General features: G+C 42.8%; 1 protein-coding gene across 2 annotated transcripts in view; it reads right to left on the bottom strand.

Annotated features, from left to right (window-relative positions):
- Sncaip (synuclein alpha interacting protein) overlaps positions 1–21,801 on the bottom strand; it is a 140,342-nt gene that overhangs the window by 36,538 nt on the left and 82,003 nt on the right. For both annotated transcript variants that reach the window (XM_052742185.1, XM_052742184.1), the window contains exons 3-5: positions 21,457–21,529; positions 2,406–3,274; positions 434–613 (exon numbers count right to left, since the gene is read on the bottom strand). In XM_052742185.1, the coding sequence (XP_052598145.1) occupies positions 434–613; positions 2,406–3,274; positions 21,457–21,529 (1,122 nt within the window). The remainder of the gene's footprint in view (positions 1–433; positions 614–2,405; positions 3,275–21,456; positions 21,530–21,801) is intronic.

Raw genomic sequence — 21,801 nt, 5'->3', positions numbered from 1 at the left:
TCAGATTTGATCCATTAAAAGCCTAAGTGCTAGCCTCTCTTAATAGCACACCTTGATCTAATTCTCCTTGCTTCTTATTCCCACATTAGAGAAAATTAACACAGCCTCTGAGAGATCCAGGTGTGGGTCAGGCTCCAAATTGCAATCAGCATGAATAACAAATTTCTCAGCCCTGCAGGGGGTCATCTTCTTCCCTCTTTGTGGGCTGATTTGGAAATTGTCCTTATTGGATAATAAGCTGGAATGCCATCAACATCTGAGTGGTAGAGACTCAAGTGATTAACTTCTTACATAAAATACACCCACGTGTTGTTTGTTTAACAAATCACTCTCTCCTCTCCCCCTTCCGATAGCTTAGCTCACAAGAAATCTTAGAAAACGGAGATCAAATCCACAGACAAAACCTGGGACAGCTCAGCCCCCAAGCGGTCACCTTGATGGCCAGGCCGGCTGGAGTCAGCTGCTCTGTGTTCCGTTCGCTGAGACAGTCTTCGCCCATCAGAGATGTGAGGTGTTGCAGACATTCTGCATGGCCCTTTGAGGCAGCAACATGTAACAGATTGTTGCCATTCTCGTCGTGAATTTTGTCCAGATTGTCTGCAGCTAGGTGTGGCTGGAGAAAGAGAGAGAGAGAGAGAGAGAGAGAGAGAGAGAGAGAGAGAGAGAGAGAGAGGGGGTGGGGGGAGGGGAGGGAGAGAAAGAGAGAGAGGAAGGCTTCAATCAATAAATCAAAACAGGACACTATGGAGGTTCTCCTTTGGGCACAGGGAAGAAGGAACATCCGAAAACAGATATTTACATTACAATTCATAACAGTAGCAAAATTACGCTTATGAAGAAACGACAAATTGAACAGTTGGGGGGTCACCACAACATGAAGAATTGAATTAAGGGGTCACAGCATTGGGAAGGTTGAGAATCACTGCTTGAGAACATGTTCTCTCAAGGGACGGATGGCTGTGTGTGAGAAAGGGCTACTGAGTTAGCACCAATGAGCTGTGTAGGTTTCCTGTTGGTTTTCTAGGTCCCCGAGGTGAAACTGATGGTAAGCCACAGCTTCTCTGTCTCTGCCACCACACCGTGGCTAAGTCTTTGAGGGACAGGGCTATGCTTTATTGACTGTTGCAGGTTTGTTGAATGAATAAAGTACTTGTTTTGAGGGTCTGACTTGTCAGCCTGGCTCCTTCTGCATGTTACCTAATGGCTGTGGCTCCTAGCACTTTGTAGGAACCTCTAGACATATCAGCGACTCCAGGGGTATCTGGGATATCTGGAGGCAACTTGGTTCTTTGGCTGTTTTTTTTTTTTTTTCTTCCTGTCTCTGGTAAGATTCAGTCCTCTGAGCATCAAGTGTTTGACAGAATGTTTTGGGTAAACTGAATGGTGTGAGCATTTGCGACTTCTGGGACAAAGGAAAAGAATGAACCAAAGAAAATCAGAGGGAACAGCCAGGAAAAATGGAAAGGCCATTTTTCAAGAGAAAACAGTTCTGGCTTCATTTGGTAAAATCGTTCAATCGCATTGTCCTGTTTGCAATAACAGGCCCAGCACGCTGTAGTTTATCTGTGCGTGCTTAACATTACGGGGAATGCTGCGACGCAGTGAGTTTCCAAGAGTGAGACTTTAATTATCACTGGAGTATGAGCCCAGGATTGCTACTGTTTGATCAGTGTCTGGAAGCTAGAAAAGAACAGTGCAGCAGATGGAACGCTATTTCTGCTGGGCTTTCTCAACAGATATTTCTTACACCAAGTAACTCTGCGTCTGGAGTCTCTGGAGACAATTCTTCATGTTCCCTAGACACACAGGCTGGAGCAAAGCAAAAACCCCGTGTATGTCAGGGAACAATCAAACTCTAGGGGAAGCTGTATCTGCAAATGCTTTCCAACCCCCCCTGGCCCAACTCTTCTGAATAATGATCAGGGTGAAACAGAGAACTCTCTGTTCACAGATCTGGCAGGTCCGCCATCAGCTAAAAACTGACATCCCCACAGAAAGGGATGGAGAGCATGGGGAGCCATTTGAAAAGCAAAGCAAAGCAAAAAAAAAAAAAAAAAAAAAGGCCTTACAACTGAACTGGAAAACAGTGCTGGGCTCTTTGTTTTGTTTTCCTTTCAGATTAAATGTCTTTATTCCAGCTGAGGTCAGACGATGTTAAACTGCGCTAACTCTCTCCTGGAGCCATTTGTGTCCCCTGAATTAACCTCCCGACCCTAGCGTTTAAAACTCCACGCAGCTCAACCAAAGCAACAAGTAAAGATTCAGCAAGAAACAGAGGAAAGGGGAGAGGAACATGTGATAGGAAGTTCTCAAAGAACTAATTAAAAAAAAAAAAACCAAAACACTTCCTCCTGTTATAAGATGGAGTCTGGAGACAGACAGATAGACTGACAGGCAACACTCACCAAGAGCGAAATCTGTCCTTCTTTCACGATGTTCAGTATGCTTCTTACTTTCTTCAGGTGCTCACTCCTTTCTTCTGTGCCTTGGCCGTTGGTCCAGGTCATGCCGTTGACCTGCTCTTCCGGTTTGGGCCCTGCTGCTGAGGCCTGCAGGTGAAAGGCCCTGAGCTTGCAGTCTGGCCCAGTCTTCTCCATTTTTCGACCATGGGGGTCACTAAAGGCCTTGTTTAGGAAGTCCTGACTGTTGCTTTCTGACTCATATGCAGGGACACATTTACCCAGAGCCGGTGAGTTCTCAGACTCTTCTGTGGAGAGCTTGTGCTGGTCCCGGAGGACAGTTTTTCCTTTCCTTAAGTGAGGGCTTTTCACAGGAGAAAGAACACAAAACGGAGTCATGGTGGATGTGGCGTTCTCAGTGCTTCCAACAGGGCAGCCTTTCCCGGACAGGCCATTGATGGTTGTGCATAAACCCAAAATCCTTTTTTCCGACGTCACCTTGGTGAACGGGGCCAGCTGTTGACTGGATTTAATGTAAGGCACATCCAGAATCTCATCCATGTCAAGGTCATAATGCTCCAGCTCGCCCAGTGCCTGGTTGGGCTCTGAGCCCTTACCTGGCAACCCCCTGACTCCATCTTCAGGGCGGAGTTCCTCGGGCGGGGGGGTCTGGTCAGTGTCCCCCGATTTCTGGTATTCCACAGCATTGTTCTTTTGGTCATCATCTTCATTGTTTTCCAGAGTCTCCGGCTGATGTTTCAGTGGAGAAACGCGCTTCACCGGGCGGAACTTACTGTATACGTCAGCGATTCCAGTGGGCTTTTGTGGGTTTGTAATGAGAGTCGAGACACCACAATTCCAGCTAGAGCCAGAAACTGTTTAAAAAAAAATAATAGAGAGGAGATTATTAAGTTGGAGTAAGAACACAGTTTGGCCACATAGGTAGACATGGCTCACTTAGGTTATGCTCACAGTAGGCCCCTCTGTAAGGGGATAAAGTATGAGAGGACATATATCCATAAAATTATATTTGGTGTATATTGGTGTGAGCCTAGCCTTTAACGGCTGAGCCATCTCTCCAGCTTAAAATTAGCTGGGTGGTGGTGGCACATGCCTTTAATCCCAGTACTCAGGAGGCAGAGGCAGGTGAATCTCTGTGAGTTCCAGGCCAGTCTGGGCTACAGAGTGAGTTCCAGGAAAGGCTCCAAAGCTACACAGAAAAACCCTGTGTCAAAAAGCTCCCCCTCCTGCCCCCCGCCAAAAAAAACAATTAACGTTTCATACTTACCACTGCAAGACAGAGAAAGGTAAGAACATCATGGCATACTGACCCAGAACTACTTGAAGTAGCAATAGGGATAAAAGCAGAAAATTAAAATAAAGAAACCCTGACAGATGTTTTATGGCTGGGCGTCTCCGGCATGATTTACATGTTTGCCACCGTGCTAAAACAAAACCAAAGTGGAACAGGAAAGGGCTTCTAAACTAAGCCAGTGAACAAGTGGTATATGTGTTCACATACACACGCAAAAGCATGCACTTGCCTGTACACACATCTCAAATGTTTAAGGCATCCATGTGAAGAAAACACAGCTCATCTTCTACAAACTCAAATTGTGACCTACTGTGGGACTTGATAGTTTTCCATTCGATGGTTAGGGATAGCAAAGGAAAGCATGAAGTGGTCAGGTGCTCATCTATGCACGGGAGACAGGCCATGGTTGAGTCGATCATCACGCAAGGCCATCTCATGGTGCTTCTCGGCCTATGACACAACCCAATGCATTTCCATTTGACAACAGAACGTGCTCTTTAGAGTACCACTGCCCTCCGTGTTGAGAAAGGTAGACACAAGAACAAGGAGAAGTCGTGGAGGGCGGATAGGGAAGGCAGACTAGTGCTCAGAACTGTTTTTAAAATTTCTCTCATTTTTGTGCAGTTAAAGATGGCATGCTGGCCTACATCGAGCTGGTTGAGATGGGCAGTGGGGCAGCCAGACACATTTGGAGGTAAAAGATAAAAACCACAACCTCTTCTAGTAAGTCTCAATACAAGCAAGACGCCAGTAGCACCTATCAGAGTGAGCCGATGAAGCTGAAGTGTTCTTGGCTACAGCAGGGCTCTATTTTCTCTGAGACACGCCTCTACTAGAAGGCAGATGACCCAGCACTCTTGTAGGCTCAGAGGCTTCTTTACAGGTTTCTATTCTTCTGCCCTTAGTTTCCATCATCCTCCATCAGGCAGGTAAAGCTCCCTTCCAATTACCCTCTCTCCTATGAAACAAGTGCAGTTGGGAAGGCTTTCATCCCAGAGTAAGCAAACCTGCTTGTCTTTGCCCCTGGGCACAGCCAAAGGGTGAAAGACCCTGAGACATGGAGGCGTGCTCAGGTTTGTAACTTACAACAGCCTCTGGCTATGACCGATTCTTATAGTTAAAGGGCACCCTATATGTGCGATACTAGTCATTGTTTGTGCTGAGATGTGTCCTAAAAGCGTTCAAAGAAGTTAGGGAATAAAACAAGGAAAGGAGAGAGTGTCCTGAGCCTGCCTACTGTAAAGTCCCGAGTTCTGTTCTCCAAATGGTCAACAACATGGCATGGGGTTCTGATGGTCTGCACCACACAGTTCACCCTGGAGGCTTTGCTGACTCTCAAACTCTAAAAGCTATGAAAGGAGAGTTGGTTTCTTCCCAATGAGCAACATACAGCAAGGGATACACAGCAGGGAAGGGAGGTGTCTAGATGACCTCCTGCTTCTCTTACCCACACTGCTTTGCATCTCGAGTGAGTACACAATGCTTGGCCTGGGGCAGACGATCAACAGACACAAGCGTGTGAACTTGAGTCTCATTCTGCACAACTCATTCAATCTTTTAACATGCATAAAGTGAATCCTTCTGGGGGATTTGCAGCTTAATTTCACAGGGGGAATTACACTCTCTTAATAACCCAAAGGAGTGATAATAGCCCGGAAAAGCTAGATTCTTTAAAGTCATTTATGAAATGTCAATATGTAAAGGCAAAGGCCAATTATTCTAATCGGTTCCCTGTAAATGTAAAAATTTTCTATCTTTTCTAAGCTCTTTTCTTTCTAAAAATACGAAGCTATGCAAAGTTATCATTTACCAGAAATTTTTGCCAAGGCATTTTCTCTGCCATGAGATCACACAGTGCCTGTTTCACATAAAGCAATAGGGAGACAGAGAACATGGAACTTATAAGGCATAAATAGGCATTTGATTTTACTCACTAACTTTCCCCAAATCTATAAATATTGTTGGAAAACCTATGCATAGACATTCTGAGACACACGCTTATTGTTTGGCGTGGCATCTGCTGATATTTTGTCAATTATCTTGATTTCTTTGGAGCTCCTAAAAACTATGAATCTTAGAATGTATCAAAAATATTTAAAGCCACAGGACTCTGTGGGTCAATACAACGAGTGTCCTGTACTGATATACTTATGTATTATATAAGGTCACGGGTTCAAAGGGCCACTCTTTTATGTTGACTTTATTTACATGTGCACTTTTTTTTTTCCAAGTGATCCAGGGGAATGGGTACCATATGCTTCCCAGCTGTTTGTTCTGACAGGAGCCATTAAGAACGCTCTATGTAAATGAATTCTGTCTGTGTTCTATGAAAACACTTCTTTCCACAGAAGGGTCTAGAAACTGAAGAAGGAGTGTCAACATTTGGGAATGTTGTCTTTTTCCTCATTCAGGCCTATGGCTGTTTGGTGGGTTTAGGAGGAAACCGGTGCCTGCTAGCCCGTCTTGATTGCCAAGGAAGAAAAGCCTGCTTATGAAAAAACCAACACTAACTAACCGGCTTCACGAGAATGCGCAGACTTGTTGCCATGTCACACGTTTGGATGAGCAGAAATACAACCAACAACAGACAAACACCCACGTAGTTCTCCCAAGCCGGACAAATCCACAGCATAAGAAACAGATTATTAACGGCAGGCAAGGCTTTCCCTTTCAAGTCTTTAAGAGTACCACCAAATCCACTTGATTGTTGTTTTGCTCCAGTACCATCATAACACTCTAGTCATCCATGGAAATAAATTTCACACTAACTATGGCTACTAGAAAGATTTTTGAGGATAGATTTCTTCTCTAGAAATTATGCATAAATTCTTGACATGTGAACATAATTTTAGTCCCTGAAATTTTTATCTTAGTCTTTACAAGTTCTATGAGAACAATATCTGTGCTTAAATTGGCTCGCTACCCTTCAAAACTCCCAGCAGATTGCTTACCTAAGAAGATTTTTAATGATGTTTTGCTTTTAGATGTGTTCACCTTTCACATCGTGGGACAGTAAATATGCCCAGCGTGCTTTCAATTTGTCTACCGGATGGAGTCACAAAATTTTAAAACCATCAGTAGTGAGGCAGATGTTTATGATGCTCATTTATAGGCAAAACAGTCTCCTATAACCTAGCTGACATGTGGGATGCTCTGAGCATTAGCAAGAAAGTTTCAGTTACCTCATAAGCATCAAAAGTCAGACATTTTCCCAATAAGCATCAATGTGAATCTAGAATATGGAAGGTTCTCTGAATGGCAGAGCATCTGAATCCAGGGGTCTGACTCTCTCCACCCGTCTGCTTCCACTCTCCCCCTTCCTCAAGCCCACCTCACAAGCCTATTGATCCCGGCTTGAACAACAACAGTGTCATTTATATAGTCTCGTAAGTCACTCACCCCCAGAGCGCCATCTGTCCCTCTATTCCCCTGATCCCTGCCCCACATTGCTCAGAAAAAAGTCTGTGGCTTTATCCCAAATTCCTCTTAAATCCAGACCCTTTTCTGTACCCTCACTGCACTAACTGGGATATACTGGGATCCTTTTCCACAACCATCACACACTGGTTTCCTTTCTCCCATTGGTCTCTCTTTCTAGTCGTGTTAATCCCTCTTCGGATAAGATTGAATTTGCCACCCAAAATTAGCCCCCAAACTTCAGATGTCCCATGCTTCCTAAAATGATATTGCCTTAGGAATGGGATGAGTATCACCATTGTGTCAAACACTCTCGGACCCATGATAAACACACCTCATTTACAGTGTGAGAAAACTATTTGTGTTCAGCCTTCTTCTCCCTCCTAATTTGTTTAAGGAGTCTTAGTTTGGTGCTAGAATTTAATTTTCTCTCCAAAATGTACAATATCCCTTAATAAACTGACTGCAGGCTTCAGGGTCATCGGCTTTCATAAGCAATGAATTAACTGGAGGGTTTTCTGTTCATCACATTCATTTCAATGATGACCTAGAATTCATTTAAAGAAATACTGGTTTTCTGTTTAGAACATGACCATCTCTTTTAAAAAAACAAATATGCTTAAACGTAAAGTGCTTAAGAAATATGTTAAATAATAAATAATAGCATACATTATATATATTTAAAAATAAAATCAACAGAAAGGGATTTTGGGGGGTATAACATATGATATAAAGTGTCACAACACTGGCTTTTTTGTTCATAGCAAAGTTCGTTAGCATGGTCTGCAATGGCTCTTTTGTTCGCTTTATAATTTATCTTCTTTTCTCAGCATTCATGATTCCCAACCCCCTGCTTTCCTTTCTCCTCTACTGCTAAATCCAATCTTTCTGGGTACGTACAGCCACCTGGCATTGTTCTTGCCTTTGGGCCTCTTCTGCCTTTCCCATAATCCCCTGCTGTTGTCTCTGCCTGCGACTCATGCTCATCCCACACGAGCATCCCGTGTTGCCCCATTGAGCCTCTTCTGACTCTCCCAGGGACTATCTGCCCTTTGCATCTCAGTTCCCTGGCAATCCTTGAACATGCCTTCAGCAAGTCTGGAGGTGGCGCACCAACCTCACCTTCTCCTCGGGGTGCCTGAAGGACACAGGTTCCCCAAGAAGCTACTTTTGCTTTTAACCATCTCATTGTCTAGCAAAGATCCTCAAAGACAATGGGGTTCTGTGACCCAGTCTTTCCATGAGTGAGTGATGAGAAGGAGGAAGGAAGGGATATGTTGAACCAAAAAATGCAAAATATAATAAGTTTTGTTATAACGAGTCCATTTTTTTTTTTTTTTTTTTGCTAAACTGAAGTGAGAATTTGAAAGATAGTAAGTTATTCAAGTGGCTTGGACAGCTGGAAGGCCTGTTGCATAGTGAAGTCCTTTAATGCATTCTCTTAAGAAGTTCTTGCCAGGTGGTGGTGGCACATGCCTTTAATACCAGCACTTGGGAGAGGCAGGTGGATCTCTGTGTTTGAGGCCAGTTTAGTCTACAGAGTGAGTTCCAGGACAGCCAGGGTAACACAGAGAAACCCTGTCTCAAAAAATTTAAAAAAATTCTTAATTTAAATTTCCTCATCTGGAAAATAACAAGGTTAGACAATATCATTGCTAAGATCTGACCCTCCCTAAATATCTCTGATGATGTAAAATGTCTACAAATAACAGGGTTCTTTATCCTGACTCACAATGAAACACTATAATTCTTTGGATTTGTGCATTTTACCAGATCCTCACAAATTTATAATTATGAGGCTGAGACGATTGCTGCCACACAATTCTCTGGCTCCTCGGCTTGATAAATTGTTTTCTTTAAGAAGATAATGGACCGTTTGCTGTTGCCATGGTCGACCCAACTTTTAAGACTAAACATCAACGTTGGCTCCTAAAATGCCCATTTATTTTACTTCTAAATATGGAGATCTGTGTCCATAGTAGAAAATTAGCATGAGGCAGAGAGAAGAGAAAGAAGGGATTCTGTCAAGTTAAATGGATTCCACTTTCTGGGAAAAGCAAACTGATCAACTTAATTTCTTTAAGTATACACAACACACTGCCCATCCACAGCAGCCTACATTAAGAAATACACCTTATGTGTTCTCCAGCATTCTATATTCTTTATTTTAATCTTTTTTTTTTTTTTTAAATCTAGGGTCTCACTCATATAGCCCAGTCTGCCCTTGAACTTGCTGTGTAGCCAAGAATAACCTGGTGTTTCTGATCCTCCTGCCTCCACTTCTGGAATGTTGAAATGACAAGTCACCAAAAAATGTTCAGTTTATGCAGTGCTGGAGACCAAACCTGAAGTGTGATACACACCAGGCAAACACGTTTCTACCTCCCTCCATTTCCTTTTATCTTCACCTCACTGGGAAGGAAATTATGGAAGAATGGGCTTGTCCATGCTAGAGTCCTGAGTTTGGTACCATTGGTCAAGTGAAATCTGCAGGGGACCCATGGAACACAAGCACCTTGGGATCTCTAAGAAGTGATGACAGGTGGCTTCCGTTCCCCCAGTGACAATAGGAAGAAGGGTCTGAGCCTGAGTCTGGGAACTACAGGCGGGGTGATCTTTTGCACTGCCCTACAGGTTCGTCTGTAACCTGATCCAAGGGATGACTGAGTGAACTCTGGCTTTGGAGAATTGTGTCAGGCCGTTAGGCTGGGAAGAGTGATGTGTGTAAACAGAACACATGCTTCTGGAATGTTCCTATGGGGTTGCTGGCTCATCCCTTTCACTGATACCACAGACCCTTTATTGAGGGTATCCTGAGGTTGAAGGGGAAGTACGCATGACTTCATTTTTATAAATATCCTACTCATTGATCTAGTCACATGCTGTGAGGAAAATGTCATCGATTTGGGTCTTAAACCTCCTGTCTTTAAAAAGGCCACTGATACCAAGCAGCTGTTATTGAACATGTCAGGTTCATGTTTTATTACTCCCAGCTCTGCCCATAACTATGCAGACTTGCTCAGATAATTCAGCAGCCAGCCTCTGCCTGTTTCTTTGTTCTGTGAAAACTCACTGAAATATTCAAGCCCTATAAACCTGGATAGAAAAGATACATCTTTACCAAAGAGGCATATTCCATCATGAAATCAGACTCAGTATTTGGACAAGTTTAAACCCTCAGGCTTCAAAAGTACAGTTTGCACAGAGCGGCAGTTGGTAGGTTTGAAGAAAATACACGCTTTCAGAGTTCTTCTGTCATGCAAAAGGTATGCCGGCTTCATTGGGACATTAGCAAAACCTTGCAAGCGGATTAAGTTTGTGTTCATTCCAGACTCATTTACTAGGTTCCTTCTCTCTCCTCCTCCCTTCTCTCTTTTGCTCTGTGGAGGTGTACAGAGAGACACAGTGACAGGCCAATGACGAGACTCATCAAGCGGAGACAGCTTGGGAGTGAGTAGTAACCTGAATGTGATTTCTGAGTGTGCAGACACACCACTAACCTCTCTTAACTGAAGGTGGCAATGTTTTACAGTGCTGATCTACTGCCAGGGACAAAGCACAGAGTTATGGCTGCTCCTAAATAAGAGGTACAAGAGGCAAGGGCAGACAGGGCACAGAACGGGGTAAGGTGTGTGTGTGTGTATGTGTGTGTGTGTGTGTGTGTGTGTGTGTGTGTGTGTGTGTGTGTGTTTGGAAAATACATACTTTCTACTTACCATCTCCTCAAATGCCAGCCTATTTCATATTCAAGTGTGGAGTATGTATCCTCATTGAGGAATTAGCCATGTCAGTACACAGACATTAGTATAACTAGTGAAAGGAGAGGAAAATGTGTTTCCTGGATCCCACAAAATGGTACCTTTATTGGGATTTTCCTCCACTTAACACTTTAAAATCGCCAATACATCCACGCCAGGCTTTCTGTATTTCTGAGCACAGGAGAGTGCATGATTTTCATCGGAGATTTTTCATAACAGGTCTCGAAGACGAATGGGCAATTTTTATGCATTCTCACTTGAAAACAAATGAGAACTCAGGGAATTTGAAGTATTATATGGAAAATCATGTAGCATTCTGATTTCTCAATCAGGAATAAGGTTGCCTGACTCCAACTTTCCATAGCACCAGAGGACCACTCTGTCAAAATTAAAACTACTCCCTAAGCAGACAATTCACCGCCTCTCTATTTGAGTCACATGTCGGTCATGGAATCCCAGCAACCAGTGGCAAGACATGGACAAAGCCCCTTCAGATTCCCTTTAATTAAAATCCCAACATGAGCTCTTCGTGAATTTGGCCACTCCTTGAGTATCAAACTACAGTTTGGGAACAAAGTTAGGGAAACGGCTTTTAAGAATAACTTTTCTAAATGACCGTTGAGCAGATTTTCCCCACCTTGTTTATAATTGGCAGTGTCAAACATAAATTTGGATTTATCTTGTCACTGAGCATCCTGGCTAAAGCTGTTGATCTCCTTTGAATACAATCAAGAGGTGCACAAACATGACAAAGGATGTACAGTCCTGTCAACGTAGTCAGTGACAGGCAGAGCACTAAGGGCTCCTTACCAGACCTATTCATTCAGTAAACATTTGCCGAATGTCGTCTGCGCACACAATTCTCTTCTCCCTGCAGAGGTGAATGAAATAGATATGTCCTTGTCTAGACAATAATGCGAGAGCACAGAAGAATAAAAAATGTAACCAAAGTCAAAGTGCCTCTTATGGAAATAATCTCGCATGAGGGCATGGAACAGCTGAGAAGCCCCATCTAGGAGGTAATACTTAAATCCAAGGAGAAGGAGAAAAAGCTAAGTATATGGGAATTGGGGGGAGTAAGAGAGAAAGGGTAACTTTGTGACAGTCTGGGGAGAAGATAGCACATTTGTGAAGACCTCAAGCAGCAGAGACAGCCACGGGGAAGGGCTGGAGATGAAGACAAGGGAGGCTATTTGGGTCCGATACACTGGCCCCTTTCATAAGGGCACTAATCCTGTTCATGAGGGCTCTACCTTCATGACCTAATAGCCTCCCCTGAGATTCCTCCCCCAAGTAATATCATCTTGGAGGTTTCTAATATGCAAATTTTATAGGAGCACAAATATTCATTCTAACTTACAGGCAAGTCCAATTCTTTGACATGCAAGAAGTATTTATTTACTTTTTAAAAATCACACAAACCCCCCTCACCATGTTTTAAGTAAGTTGATGATTTTATGTTGACCTGCATTTGTAGCTATCACCCACTGCATGCAGTCCAGTTGGACACTCCTGGAAGCCCAAAGACACTCTTGAGTGTAGAGGACCCAGGACTTATTGATGGAATGAAGTGGGGCATGAGTGAGCAAGAAAATTCCATCTTCAGCAACACAGTGGATTGTCTGGTAAACCAAGAGCTATTTAATGAGGTACATGCCCAGAGTGTGAGTGAGTGAGTGTGTGTGTGTGTGTGTGTGTGTGTGTGTGTGTGTGTGTGTGAGAGAGAGAGAGAGAGAGAGAGAGAGAGAGAGAGAGAGAGAGAGAGAGAGAGATCCTCTGAGAAACACGCTGTAGAGCAGGATTCAAGAATTCCTTTTGAAATTCAATGAGACAGCTAATGTAGATACTGAATGGATTGTTGAAAAGAAAGCTGAAGGTTAAGAGTTGCAGGTGGAGGGGCTATGGAACCATCTGAGTAATCAGAGAGACCTAGAGGCAGAAAAGAGAGAGGATGACCCTATTGAATATTTAGCCCCACTTGACTATTAGCAGTCCAGTAAAGAAAGAACTTGTAAAAGAGAATAAGAAGCTATCAACTATTCAGGAAGGAACCCAGGAGGGAGGTAGCAGTGACCAATAGGCTCAAATACTCCCACGAAGCTAAGAAAGATGAGATCATCCAAGTGTCAATGGATTTAATGATACGGAAGTGGTGGTGTTCTCTAGCAAGGCAACTCATACTGTAGATGCTTAGGGCAAATGGAAGTAGAGAACTAGAGGTGTGGTTTTTCATAACTCTTTAAAGCAGGTTGATTTCAAGGGCTGTGGGGACTGCAGAATGAGTCCGAGGCTGGTTTACACAGCTTAATTAGACTTGGTCTCAAAATATACGGGAAGAGTAGGGCTAGGGATAAAACTCAGTGGTAGAGCAAGTACCAAACATGTGCAAGGCCCTACACTCAGTCCTCAGTACTGCTACGTACTATCTCCATACTTGCACACTCAAAAAGAAAGGGAGGAGAAAGAAAGACTCCTTAGACATTTCAAGAGGAGAAAAAGCTTAGGGAGCGAGGACAACAGTTGTTGTGGGAGGTGCTGGTGTAACCCAGACCTTCACCGTCTCTTCCAGAAACCTTTGGTTGTGAACACTTATAAGGTAGTGGTACATATCAAAATGATAATAGTTTTAAGATATTGAGCTAAACAAAGCATTGTGAAATTAATCCATCTGTTTCGTGGTATTTATTCTATGAGGATACTAGAAATAAAGTTATAGACGTGGCTCCCTGCATATTTCAACTGGATATTACTGGTCTAGGGAGTCAGTTAAAGGGACCCAAGGGATTCCTTTGGAGGGGAAAGGGGAAAGGAAGGGCAGTCCCTGTAAAGGGGCCTATCACATTTGAATGGTTGATGTGACTAGAAGGCACAGGCCATGGGGAGTGGTACTAGGGAAGCTTGCTTATCCAGTAGCAAAGCGCTCTGGGTCTCCCACGACCACAGAAATATTTCCCATGGCACAGCTTCATGACCATCTTTGGAAACCATTACCTGAACTTTAAGCTTGGAGAGACATGGCAGATAATGAATTTTTGAGGAGACTGTTGTGTTTCATTTAGGACAATGGGTTGGATTCCAAGTGACTTGGGTAAAAGATTCTTAAATATGATGCACGCAAACAAATAGCCTGGGACTAAGCTTGTAAACTGTAGGTTCAGAATCTGGATCTGGGGTGAGGCTTGAGAGCCTGTAACAGACTCAGGATGGGTGATACTGTAAGCACTGGTGTTTGTCCTGTACCACAGAGATGAGAGAGTCTAGCTGATAGACATAGAGGGGTCTATGGATAATGATATCTCTGCAGAAGATCCTTCAACTATGGGATTCTAGGCTTCTCTTACTTGAATATACCTTAGATGACTGAATCTCTCTCCTCTCTCTCTCTCTCTCTCTCTCTCTCTCTCTCTCTCTCTCTCTCTCTCTCTCTCTCTCTCAGGGAAGTCTCAGAACTCCATGTACCCCAGGCTTGCTTGAATCTCCACTTTTCAAGGGCTAGCATTCTAAGCAGACACTACCATGCCTGGTTTATATGGTGCTAAGGTTTGAACCCAGAACTTCACACATGCCAGGCAAGCGCCCTGCCAACCGAGTTACATTCCCATTCCCATCCCTTGCCCTCTTTATGGGAGAATCAGAACAGATGGGGTATGGAGACAGAGACTGAGGTGGAAAGACAGATACATTTAACAACAGACAAAAGAGTAAGCCTTCATTAAGAAGCAGGTGGGGTATGACAGAGATGTGCGGAAGCTTACAAATGCCAACATCTCTCCACATGCACAGTTCTGCACTGGATTGGGAAGGGGTGACAGGCAGGGACTGTGCTTCCTAAGAAGGAAGTCTTTGCTCTTTGCAGGGCCATCGTCCTTTAAGAGGCTTTCTGTATGAGGCTTTCTGCACATGTGTGGTTTGTCCACTCGCTCTGTGTCTGTTTCCTTTCCTCCCTGCCTGCCTGGTGATTTCCTCTGCCCTTTGGCTTTCTCATCCTCCCTCGATGTTTATTTCCTTGCACTTACTTCTACCAAGAGCTTTTTCTAATGAGCAGTGTGGTGGATAGGAGTTCCTTAGACTCCAATAAAAATAAACCAAGTAATTTGGATGGTGGGGGCAGGTCCACTTTTACAGGAACATTCTGTGGTCCACTTACAACATTGGCATGAATGCAAACTCTGTAGCAATGGAAAAAGCATCAGGTGAACTTGTCTTTATATTACAATTGCAGGCACAAAAGGAGTCTCAGGCAAAAAACTTGAAAAAAAATACAATCATTTCAATGACAAGGCCATTATAGTTTTATTTAATTTTCCATGTTTTAACATAACAGATCATATCACCTTTAGAATTATACTATTGTTAAAGAAAGACAAATATAAGGCTTTTTTAAAAAAAAATAGGAGTCTCACTGTGAAGCTCAGGGTGATTTTGAACTCATGATCCTCCTACCTCAACCTCCCAAGTCCTGGGATTATAAATAATTGCTTAAGACAAAGAACACTCTCATCTGCGTATGAAGTTTCACTGCTGTTTAATAAACTGAGATATCTTAGATATTTTAGCTGTATCATATTAAAGTGTTCATGTTTAAGATTTATTTTTATTATTAAATTTATGTGTGTGCCTGTGTGTCTGTGGGGGAGGGTATATGCATAAGAGTGCAGTTGCCTACAGAAGCCAGAAGAGGGCATCAAATCACTCGGAGCTGGAGTCACAGGCCATTCTGAGCAGCCTAAGGTGGGTGGGTGCTGGGCATGAACTCAGGTTCTTTGTGAGAGCAGTCCTTGCTCTTAACCATGGAGCCATTGCTCCAGCCCCTAAAGTGATTTTTTTCCCCCTTTGACTGAGAGCTTAGAAATTTTCCCTATTCTTTGGAGTCCATTTTATGTTACATTATGGGAAATGGGTTAATCTGCATGCTGCTTTTTTTTTAACTTTTCTAAAACTGCCAAGCTAACTTTCACTTTCATGCTTGTAGCATTAAAAACCTTAATACAAATTGAAAACAGTTGGTCTATATATTTAGCAACATTAGCCATGTCACAGCAGTGTCTACAGGCCACATCTGATGCCAGTTTATTATTTTAGGTGATGGCTAAAATCCTTGTAAATCTTCAAAGAGCATCTAAGTGTTTGTTTTCATAGCTTCAGGATTTGTCACAAAGTTTAGAACAGGTCTAAAAATATAGCAAATTTACAACGCTTTTAAATATACACGAATGACTTCCATAAGAAACCAAATTTTGGAAAGAATGGTTTCTTTTATTCAATGTCATAGAAGCAACAACTCATGGTATTTAAGTCTTTCAGAATTTATTTTCAGGGCTAATAGAGGCACATTTATCACTGCTGCATAACTGAGTTTTCTAACCTGAGTGCATTCAGTTCCCAGGTACAAAGGAGAATTCGTATTTATTTGCCTTCCTTCACAAGGAAAGTATACAGTGAAATTATCAGATACATATTTTGCAAGAATCACAAGGCATTTATGGCACCATGAATTTGAAACAAATGCATTTTTGAATATCTAATTAACTTAAAAAACTCCAAGTCAATGAAATTGGATATTTTATTTGAATACCATATGTTGTATAACGCATTTCTACCTTCATTTGAAGACAGTCATAGAGTTAACACTCACTGCCTTGGAGACACAGATATTGTGCAGGGAATGCATGAAAAGATTTCACAAATTACTTCCTTTATTAGATGTGAACATTTCACACACAACCTTCCCTTGCTGCTAATCCTCACCCTACACTACTTGATACACAATTTTCTTGAACTAAATTACCCCTCAGTTGACTTATATTCATGGGGGTCCTGGAGACAGAGGATCTGGTTTCAGATCTACTTGTTGGCTCAAGAATTTTGGGCACATTATCAACTGCAGGCTTGTCTCCTCATCAATAGAATGGGCATAATAATGGTCCTCCCTCAGAATTATTTTGGGGATAAGAGAAATGTTTACAGAAGATCTGGCATAATGCCTGGATGAGAAATCCCTAAGGAATAACCGAAGCCTCAGTAGCACCTTGCATGGCTCCATCATGGCTCCAGCATGGCTCCATCATGGCTCCAGCATGGCTCCAGTACACCACAAACAGAATATGTCCTCAGGCTTCCCACTCCTCATTAATTTGTCCCCCTCTTAGCTCATGCATATCTCCAAAATTCCTTCACACTTTCTTCTTTTTTAAAAAATCTTTCTCACACACACCAAAAAACTTGACGCCTAGTCATTGTGTAGTGTAGTTAATGAATGATCACTGAAATACTGTTCTTGTTAGAAAAAAAATAGAGTTCAGTAAGAATCAAGTCCTTTAGCTAAGGAAAGGGCACTCCTGGGGTTGGACTCACAGGCTGTGGTGAGCTGGTAGAAGGTGCTAGAACCCAGCTCCGAGCCTCTGACAACACTGTGGCAGTTGCTATTCTCCCAGCCCATGATGCAAACTGACCCAGGTGCAGGGATGAAGGGAGGCGAGCCTTGTGCTGTGTCTCCACTGAGTGCTTTAAAGGCTACATCTGAGGCTACCTTTATACCCATCATCACAGAACACCCAGAAAACAGGCAGAAAGGACAGACCCTATGGGCAGGAAGAAAAGGTACATGTTAAGTCACAGGAGCTGTTGCATGGGGCTGATGGCCTCAGAGCGGACTATGGAGAGACTTCAGGCTTAGCTGTGGGTGCTGCATTTCAAGAGGGCTTCTGGGAAAGTAGTGTCATCCTGAGTAGAGCAATGTGGATGCCTAGGAGGTGCTTAGCACCATGGATGGAAATGGGAACCCTGGGTGGCCACACGTCGGCCCATTCTACACATTGAGTAGTTCTCTTTTCCAGAAGGGATGTATCCTGCTCCTTTAAGGCTCCAAGGAAGGAGCAGGTGAGAATTCAAGGGACACTGAGTTTGACAGACTAACAAAATTAATGTCGTCAGAATGTGCACTCTTCTACTGAGGTGATCAACAGGATGGCTGCCTCTGTGGTTGGGACCAACCAAAAAAAAAAAAAAAATCATTGTCGAAAATCTGATTTAGACTGCTTGAATTTTTTTTACCTTCTTAAAAATTTTGTACCTGTGAATAATTTTTAAAAATGTTTAAATTACAAATTTATATCCCACTTGTGAAACTAAAACAATATCCCAACTGCCTTCATCTGTTTTCACAGGTGTCGATAGTTTAACCTACTTATTTTTGTTTTGTGCTTCTGATTTGCTTTTTCCTGGATGGTTTTTATGGACCCAAGTCTTTCTGAGAGTCATAGTTTTACAGTCTTTCTGAGAGTCATAGTTCTACATGCTGTAGATTTTCATATACAGACTGAACATCCCTGACCTGGAAATCCAGTAACAAGATTGTTCCTAAATCCAAAATGTTTAGGATGCTGACATGATATCTAATAAGTTTTAGATTTTAGAGCATTTCAAGTTTGGGGCATTTGGATTAAGGGGTGTCCAGCCAGTTAACCTTTATAGATGGGCGGTCTCATGAGATTATATACTTCCCATCACTAGAGTGATGAGCTACAGGCTGGCTAAAAACAAACAAAAACAAACAAAACCCCTAAAATATAGAGAACTCCAAACTCTGAAACACGTCTGGATAAGTGATGGTCAGTCTGTGGTAGGATTTTACAAAAAGCTCTTAAAACCCTGCTGGCAGTGATGCATGCCTACAGTACACAGGACACCAAGCTCCTTGGGGCGCCTGGCCACATCATCTCCCAGCCTCCTCTCCTGATGCTCTTCAGTTTGATCACTAGTCAGCAGCCACGCTGGTTTTCTTTCCTTCATCATGGTTTCTAAATGTGTTCGTGGATCAAGGAAGTGGGCATTCTTTTGTTTCCAGTCGCCTTTGCTGGCTTCCACATGGCTGTGTCATTCTAAGGTTCTGTGAAGCTTAATCGCAGTTGTCAAGTTGATGTGATTTGGAATAATCTGGAAACATCTCTGGGCATGTCTGTGAGGGAGTTTCCGTGTGAGGTTAATTGAGGTGAGAAGACACTGTGTAGATGCGGGTGGCACCATTCCATGGGCCAAGGTCTTGGAATGAAGAGAAATGAGGATGAAAGCTGAACACTCACCCACATGCCTCCCTCTCTACTTCCTGACAACAGACACCACGTGATCAGCTGCCTCACGCTCCTGATGTCATGGCTTCCTGGTCACGTGGACTGTATACTCAAACTGAGAACCAAAGTGGTCCATGCCCCCAAAGTTGCTTTTGTCATAGCAATAAGAAAAGTAGGGCTGGAGAGATGGCTCAGAGGTTAAGAGCACTGACTGCTCTTCCAGATGTCCTGAGTTTAATTCCCAGCAACCACATGGTGGCTCACAACCATCTGTAATGAGATCTGGCACCCTCTTCTGTATACATAATAAATAAATAACTCTTTAAAAAAAAAAGAAAGAAAAGTAATTGACACACTCCACGTGGTCCAAACACTCCTCCTCAAGGCCTAGCACAGCGGTTCCCAACCTTCCAAATGCTGCGACCCTTTAATAAGTTCCTCATGTTGTGGTGACCCCAGCCTTAAAATTATTTTGTTGCTACTTCCTAACTGTCATTTTGCTACTGTTATGAATTGTAATGTAAATATTTGTGGAGACAGAAATTTGCCAAAGGGGTTGCGATCCACGGGTTGAGAGACTATGACATGGGGTCATGTTGCCTTATTGCTCTGCAATGCTCTTGCCTGCTTTTATGTTTGCATGTCCTCTGACTGTCACCCCATCCAGGTGCAAGCTTCGTGAGCACAGGAACGTCTGTCTTGGTTTTTTGTTCTGTTTTGTTCTCCATGCTTGGATCAGAGAACACTCAACACAAAGTCGCTGACTGAATTAATGCAAGAACAAATGGGAATATTTGTTGAAGGACATCTTAACACAAAGGTAGATGTGAACATCTGGCAATCTCCTCAAGTCTTTGGACTCGAACTCGAACTCCCGTCCTTGGACTCTGAGGCTTGTCTCCTCATCCTTGCAGTGTGCAGTTTGTGCTACTGAGCTCAATCATTTTCACACTTTTAGAAAAAAAAAATGTTGCTTTCAGGAGATAAATCCTTCAAAGGTTTAGAGCCAAAAATCTCCTGTCCATCTCAGCAAAAACTGGGTCTTTTTTAAAAATAACATCTTTGTGCATTCTTTGAAAATTTTATGTATTTATACAATTTATTTTGATCATCTCCCTCTACCACTGCCTCCCTCCAAACGCCTCCTGTGCCATTTATCTCCCTCCAAACTTTATGTCTTCTCTCTCTTTTTTAATAGTTTAGAGCAAATGAAAACTTTCATTTAAATTTAAAGCTAAGTTCTGTGATGTTTCTGATCCACACACACATGCACACATTCATATTAGAGTGTACACACACACACACACACACACACACACACACACATACACACACACACATGCACACATTCATATTAGAGTGTACACACACACACACATACACACACACACATGCACACATTCATATTAGAGTGTACATACACAGACACACACACACACATGCACACATTCATATTAGAGTGTACACACACACACACATACACACACACATATACACACACACACACACATACACACACACACACGCGCGCGCGCATGTAGAAATAAACCTGGAAACATGTTATTTTTGCTGTTTCTTCTAAGTAAAAGCAAAACAAACAGTCCAGGTGGGGGAAAAGTTAATTAGTCTTCCAAGTCCTTTCAGTTAGAAATTCAGAATTCTAGTAGCTGTATAGGAAAGATACCTCTATTTATTTTTAAACATCATGTGCATAATTCAAGGATTATCTTAAGTCTCCTGCCAAGCATGTTTCTCAAGCCTGGTGTTACTATGAGGAGAGGCTCAGTTTGGTTAGGTTAATGGTGATGCCTTTGAGTAATTATCTAGAACAAAGTAATGAACATCTTTTCATAGTTTAATAACATTCCCATCAATATACTTTTTATTTTCCTTTCTGCCCATTGAGGAGAGAAAAGCAGAGGGATTTAATTTGATTTACAGGGGGAAAAACAACCCTAAATGTACTTTTTTTCAGCCGGGGGATGGGGCAAGGAGACAAGGCCAGCCAGCTGGTTTCCATCTATCTGCCATAATTCTCTGTTTAGTTTACACTATTAAACTCCAGCGCCTTGCTTTCATCTTAACTGTTAGAGTATGCCTTATTGCAGATTCTAGCATGTCGCATCCTGATAGGGTTTCAGACTTTGGCAAAGCACCATCCCTCACATTGGTCGTTGCCATATGGGTAGTAAACGCATCCAGCATTTTTTCACTGGCGCCTGCATCATTATATTTTGCCACCACTGCGTTTCCTGGGTTTCAGCAAATCTCTGTGGATTCTATGGCTTGAAGGTATCAGGAGGGTCTGTGTTGATTTGTACACAGCCGGGTCCTAGTTGGGACCACCTAGTTCTGTAGATGACCTCACATCTGTTTGTTGAAGGTGGCAGGGAGGTATAGTGGGAGCAGAGAAACCACGAGAGGAAAGAGCAGAATGCAAGAGCAATCAAGGCCGGGCAAACTGGAGCGTTACCACTGGTGGACGAGGTCTGACCTACCTGATCTGTCTTCATTTTGTGAGTCACATCTTCTGCACAGTTCTGGGATGGTCTTGAGAGACGTGACTGAATACTGAATGGGAAGATAGAGGGAGAAGGGTGGAAAACAGAGATTTAAAATAAAGGCATTCCTTCAAATCATCCAGAAAAAAAAAAAAGGTGAACACAAGGAGTGAGGCTTGAGTACAACAGACATATTCAGGAAGTCGACCTCATTGTGATCTGATGGCATCCTAGGCTCTACCAATGAGCACCTCAGCAGACACACGTTACAGAGAAGCCTGGTGGCTCTTATTTAATGGACAAAGTAAGACACATCCGGCAGCTAGTCTGTCTCTCATCATT

This window comes from Peromyscus californicus, unplaced genomic scaffold (assembly GCF_007827085.1).
Source record: "Peromyscus californicus insignis strain IS unplaced genomic scaffold, ASM782708v3 Scaffold_17__1_contigs__length_78620276, whole genome shotgun sequence".
Taxonomy (NCBI): domain Eukaryota; kingdom Metazoa; phylum Chordata; class Mammalia; order Rodentia; family Cricetidae; genus Peromyscus; species Peromyscus californicus.
Note: the sequence above shows the minus strand (reverse complement) of the source record. Positions and strands in the feature narration are given on the sequence as shown.